The sequence below is a fragment of the Hevea brasiliensis genome, chromosome 1 (assembly GCF_030052815.1).
Source record: "Hevea brasiliensis isolate MT/VB/25A 57/8 chromosome 1, ASM3005281v1, whole genome shotgun sequence".
NCBI classification, from domain to species: domain Eukaryota; kingdom Viridiplantae; phylum Streptophyta; class Magnoliopsida; order Malpighiales; family Euphorbiaceae; genus Hevea; species Hevea brasiliensis.
The window spans coordinates 95,827,710-95,834,387 of record NC_079493.1 but is presented as its reverse complement, the minus strand read 5'-3'; the positions used below and the strand labels follow the sequence as shown (position 1 = coordinate 95,834,387).

The window sequence follows — 6,678 nt, the reverse complement described above, 5'->3', positions numbered from 1 at the left end:
TTGGTAAGGGTTGAAAAGTTAAGAATTAAATTGGCAAATTTCATAATATGACGTAGAATTGTAAAAATTTAAAAGGTAGAAGGTTTTTTTGGTAATTATTCTTAATTTTCTTGCAAACTTGGAAAAAAATTTGTTGGTGAAACTATAATAAATTTAAAAAAAATTAAAATATAAAGAACAAACTAGTATTATTATCAAGTTGAGACATGAATATCTTGCTTTTTTGCGGAGATTCAAGGCTTTATTGATAAGCAAGGCTCATAAATCGATGCAACAAATTTTTTATATTAACTTCTCCTCTCCAAGGTAAAAACAACTTAACAATTTTATCATGTAATTCAAATCAAATCTATACTAATGGTTGAATATGAAGCTCCATCAAGAAACACATTTTTTTTTTCTTATTTTAAACTCTTTCAAACACTTTCTTTTTATTTTGTTGCTTAGTTTTTTTTAATAAAAGAAAACTTATCTATTCATATATAATTTAACAAGAAACATAAATGACTTTAAGTAACTTAAAGTTACTTTAATTAATAACTTGAAGTTGCTTTCATAAATAGTTAAATAATAAATTTTAGTTAAAAATAATTAATTAATATTAAAATACAACAACACAATTGAATAAAACAAAAAGTTGCAAGTGATTTTCACAGTAAACGAGTAATAACAAATTAACATAAAATATCCATTATATTAATAAATCCCGAATACAAATTAGTATAGAATATTGACTTTTATTTTCAATTAAATAAATTTTCAAACTAAATATTATTTTCTTTTTAAATTTTAAAAATAAACTAATTAATAATAATTTCGAAGAAATTAATGAACCAACGTCGGACATGAAAAATAATTACAGAATATGTTAATTAGTATAAACTTGCATTATTTTAAAAGTTATTTCATGTACAATTAAACAAACTTAATTTATTCAATCACAATTACATAAAATAGCTACTACTTATATTAAAAATAAATATATTTAAAATAATAGCATTAAAAAATAATTTTACATTTTTTTAATAATTAATCGTATTTATTTTATTTGAAAAGTGAAAAGTTGCACCACCCATAATTTTCACGAATTATTGAGAATGGACAAATTTATAGGATTATTTAAAAACTGAATAAATTAGTATTTTATATAATCTATATATATAAGTTTTTCATTCCATATACGGATGTTGCGATGTAATAATCCATATTATCTAATAAAATTAAAAAAGTCAAAAGCAGATGTTTATTTATTCCTTCCTTTGCATCCATCAAAGGAAATAGTGTAACATGTAAATTAATTATATTGCATCTACCAAGTCCCTAAGCCCATTTCCAAATGGCTTTTGAATGTAGCAGTCAAGATTGTCACCATAGCCAATTCCAAATATATCACAGTATCTCTTCAACCCTAGTATCTTGGCCAATACCACATTCAAGGCCACCATTGATAATATTTGTTACTACACCATAACCTGGAAGTCTGCCGGCTGAAATATCATCGTTGGACGGTGACCATTGTCCTGTAATGACATCGTGGCAGGAGGGCTTTGGAGGTTGTGGTGTCATCCATAACCAAATTGCTGTCTTGAAGGAAATGGCTGCATCTGTCGCCACGAGGTCTGGATTATTCAATAGATCTAATCCTAAGGCACGCCCACACTGACCATAATTATAATTCCTGTATCGCTTATAATATATATAATATTATAACGAATTTTACGTCAAACATGGACTAAATTACTTAAGCAAATAAATAATTTAATTTTTTTATTATAATAATAAAATTTATGTGTTTAACATCAAATTTGTGTTGCCAAAGAAAACGTACCATATAAGCTGGATGGGACCTCTACCGTAATACTGCTTGCCAGGAGCACAAGGATAATCGGTACTTGGAGAACAGTAATCCTGTTTATTTATTTCCTCCTTAAAACAATATCCCCAAGCATATGGTCCATCGGGTGCAGTTGGTCACTCTCCTACAATGCATCACTATACTAATTAAGGTGATTAATCTTTAAATTAATTGAAGTTAATTGATTAAATTAATAAATTTTACCTCAATAATATTTAATCATCCTCAAAGCAGTGAGATTTTAAGTTCGACTTTTAAAATTATGAGTTTTAGTCAAAACCAAGCCTCAGAATTAAAAAATAAAATAAAAAGGTAAAAAAAGCAATAACCTGTAGTTTCATGAGATGTCTGGCCAAAGAATGAGCAATCTCCCTTTTACGCGTATCAACATCTCCGGTGCTGCCGAAGGCAGGAAAATCGTTGGCTGCTGTGATAAAAGCCTCATAGGTATAGAATCCATTGGCAGGGCAAGCACCGTCATTTCTATGTTTAAGAAACTCCTCAAACGTTGATTTTGAGATGATACTACCAACGTCTCCTGAAGTTCCAAGCGAAAGGGACATCAAGAGCAGACAAGAAATTGTGTGGGCCAAAGGACTCATATCTGTAATATTTTTCTGGTGATATAATAATTATATTCTGGATGATGGAGTGAAGGTTGTATGATTAGAAGATGGGTATATATAGGAAGAGAGCTGTGATTTTATGGTTTAGTTAATTGATAAAAATATTTCTAATATGATTATTTTAATAAAAAAATATATTTTAAATTATTAATTCAGCTGAAGTTCAAAGCAAGGGGAACGCCAACAGCAGACAATTAAGAAAACGTGAAGGCCAAAGCCCTCATTTCCATATATGATATAATTATATTTCTCTGGATGATGGAGTGAAGGTTATAAAATTGGAAGATGGGCAGTGAGAGATCCGCATCCTTTTGACGTTGCCTTGTTCTGCTATATAATGAAATAAACTATAAGTGAGCAATGCTCAAAACGTGTGATGTTTTATAAGTCCACCATGTGCTTTCCTTGTCATAAATTGATTCATCAGATAAAGAAGAATCTGTTTTCTCTGTTTCCTCCACAATCTGTATTGGTATTAAATATAGAAAAATGAAAATGATGTATATTTTTCTCATTTTCAAAAGAGTGCATAACTATGTGTTGAAGAAGTTGGTGAAATTATAAATGCTCTTTGTTGGGAAAAAGCTACAAAGCATCACAAAATATGTAACTTAAATGACTTTAAGTAACTTAAAATTACTTTAATTAATCACTTGAAGTTACTTTCACAAATAGTTAAATAAATAAATTTAAGTTAAAAATAATTAATTAATTGGAATAACTGCTAAAAAATTTTGTATTTTTAAAATTTTACAATTCTATCCAATATTATGAAAATTATCAATTAAATCCTAAATTTTTTAACTCTTGCCAATTCTATTTTACCGTTAAGAAAACTGTTATTTCACTAATAAATGTGGCATATAAGCACCACGTGAGAATACAACTTCAAAATATGCAATACTTTTTGCATTAGAATATTGAAATAATATGTTCTTACCCAAAAATGCATATTTCTAATCACTTCAAGTATCCTAATCCTATATTTTTATTTCATCTGTCAACACTAGAGGACTATTTAAGTGCAACTTGTTAAATATATATTAATATAAGATACTTTATTGAATTAAATATATATTTTTTTCTTTCATTTAAAGATATATCTTTCTCTTCTATATTAACTATAACTAGGTCATACTCACATGACATCTTACATATCGTCTCTATTACTGAGATAAAAGTTTTCTTAATGACATGATAGAATTGGTAAGAGTTGAAAAGTTCAGAATTAAATTGGTAATTTTCATAGTATGAGGTAGAATTATAAAAATTTAAAAAGTATAAGTTTTTTTGGTAATTATTCCTAATTTTCTTGCACTGTACAAGTGAATAAAAACTTGGAAAAAAATTTGTTTGTGAAACTATAATAAATTTTAAAAAAAATTAAAATATAAAGAACAAACTAATATTATTATTAAGTTGAGACATAAATATCTCGTTTTTTTTAGGAGATTCAAGGCTTTATTGATAAGCAGTGCTCATAAATCGATGCAACAAATTTTTTATATTAACTTCTCCTCTCCAAGGTAAAAATCACTTGACAATTTTATCATGTAATTCAAATCAACTCTATATTAATGGTTGAATATGAAGTTCCATCAAGAAACACATTTTTTTTTCTTATTTTAAACTCTTTCAAACACTTTCTTTTTATTTTGTTGCTTAGTTTTTTTTTAATAAAAGAAAACTTATCTATTTATATATAATTTAACAAGAAACATAAATGACTTTAAGTAACTTAAAGTTACTTTAATTAATATCTTGAAGTTACTTTCATAAATAGTTAAATAATAAATTTTAGTTAAAAATAATTAATTAATATTAAAATACAACAACACAATTGAATAAAACAAAAAGTTGCAAGTGATATTCACAGTAAACGAGTAATAACAAATTAACATAAAATATCCATTATATTAATAAATCCCAAATACAAATTAGTATAGAATATTGACTTTTATTTTCAATTAAATAAATTTTCAAACTAAATATTATTTTCTTTTTAAAATTTAAAAATAAGCTAATTAATAATAATTTCGAAGAAATTAATGAACCAACGTCGGACATGAAAAATAATTACAGAATATGCTAATTAGTATAAACTTGCATTATTTTAAAAGTTATTTCATGTACAATTAAACAAACTTAATTTATTCAATCACAATTACATAGAATAGCTACTACTTATATTAAAAATAAATATTTTTAAAATAATAGCATTAAAAAATAATTTTACATTTTTTTAATAATTAATCGTATTTATTTTATTTGAAAAGTGAAAAGTTGCACCACCCATAATTTTCACGAATTATTGAGAATGGACAAATTTATAGGATTATTTAAAAAATGAATAAATTAGTATTTTATATAATCTATATATATAAGTTTTTCATTCCATATACGGATGTTGTGATGTAATAATCCATATTATCTAATAAAATTACAAAAGTCAAAAGCAGATGTTTATTTATTTATTTATTCCTTCCTTTGCATCCATCAAAGGAAATAGTGTAACATGTAAATTAATTATATTGCATCTACCAAGTCCCTAAGCCCATTTCCAAATGGCTTTTGAATGTAGCAGTCAAGATTGTCACCATAGCCAATTCCAAATATATCACAGTATCTCTTGTAGAATCCGATACGATTTTCAACCCTAGTATCTTGGCCAATACCGCATTCAAGGCCACCATTGATAATATTTGTTACTACACCATAACCTGGAAGTCTGCCGGCTGAAATATCATCGTTGGACGGTGACCATTGTCCTGTAATGACGTCGTGGCAAGAGGGCTTTGGAGGTTGTGGTGTCATCCAGAACCAAATTGCTGCCTTGAAGGAAATGACTGCATCTGTCGCCACGAGATCTGGATTATTCAATAGGTCTAATCCTAAGGCACGCCCACACTGACCATAATTATAATTCCTGTATCGTTATAATATATATAATATTATAACGAATTTTACATCAAACATGGACTAAATTACATAAGCAAATAAATAATTTAATTTTTTTATTATAATAATAAAATCTAAGTGTTTAACATCAAATTTGTGTTGCCAAAGAAAACGTACCACGTAAGTTGGATGGGACCTCTACCGTAATACTGCTTGCCAGGAGCACAAGGATAATCGGTACTTGGAGAACAGTAATCCTGTTTATTTATTTCCTCCTTAAAACAATATCCCCAAGCATATGGTCCATCGGGTGCAGTTGGCCACCCTCCTACAATGCATCACTATACTAATTAAGGTGATTAATCTTTAAATTAATTGAAGTTAATCGATTAAATTAATAAATTTTACCTCAATAATAATTAATCATCTCAAAGCAGTGAGACTTTAAGTACAACTTTTAAAATTATGAGTTTTAGTCAAAACCAAGCCTCAGAATGAAAAAATAAAATAAAAAGGTAAAAAAAGCAATAACCTGTAGTTTCATGAGATGTCTGGCCAAAGAATGCGGCAATCTCCCTTTTACGCGTATCACCATCTCCGGTGCTGCCGAAGGCAGGAAAATCGTTGGCTGCTGTGATAAAAGCCTCATAGGTATAGAATCCATTGGCAGGGCAAGCACCATTATTTCTATGTTTGAGAAACTCCTCAAACGTTGATTTTGAGATGATACTACCAATGTCTCCGAAGCCAACTCCACCGCCACATTGGCGTTGGCAGCCTCCTGGGCAGGCACCATCAGCTTGGCTTCTACATTGCTCAGCTAAAGTTCCAAGCAAAAGGGACGCCAACAGCAGACAAGAAACTGTGAAGGCCAAAGTCCTCATGTCTGTATTTTCTGTTATATATAATGATTATATTTCTGGATAATGGAGTGAAGGTTATGTAATTAGAAGATGGGTATATATAGAGAGCTGTGATTTTATTGTTTAGTGAATTGATTAAAGTATTTCTATTATGATCATAAAATTATTATTATTTTAAAAAATAATTTTCATGAAAAGAATACTTTTTCACTTTTAAAAAATAATATCATTATTTTTATTTTTATTGCCTCGGTAAAAAAAAATTATGATATTTGTATTGTATAAGAAAATTGTCCATTAATTAACCAAATTTAACCCATTTAAAAAAAATTAAATATTTTTAACATTAATATAATTTATAGAAATAAATTCTATTTCAATTTGAATTTAGTTATTAATTATAACTTTATTTTAATTTCGATTCAATTAAACTAAT

General features: G+C 27.6%; 1 protein-coding gene and 1 pseudogene across 1 annotated transcript; both read right to left on the bottom strand.

Annotated features, from left to right (window-relative positions):
• Positions 1 to 1,257: 1,257 nt before the first annotated feature.
• On the bottom strand, positions 1,258 to 2,484 carry LOC131179154 (inactive chitinase-like protein 1; annotated as a pseudogene).
• Positions 2,485 to 4,921: 2,437 nt separating this feature from the next.
• On the bottom strand, positions 4,922 to 6,313 carry LOC110653240 (endochitinase). The gene is made up of 3 exons (XM_058146030.1): positions 5,912 to 6,313; positions 5,557 to 5,707; positions 4,922 to 5,407 (listed from the first exon to the last, which is right to left on the bottom strand). The coding sequence occupies exons 1-3, from the start codon at positions 6,261 to 6,263 to the stop codon at positions 5,008 to 5,010; spliced, it is 903 nt and encodes a 300-aa protein (XP_058002013.1). The 5' UTR covers positions 6,264 to 6,313; the 3' UTR covers positions 4,922 to 5,007.
• Between the last annotated feature and the right edge of the window lie 365 nt (positions 6,314 to 6,678).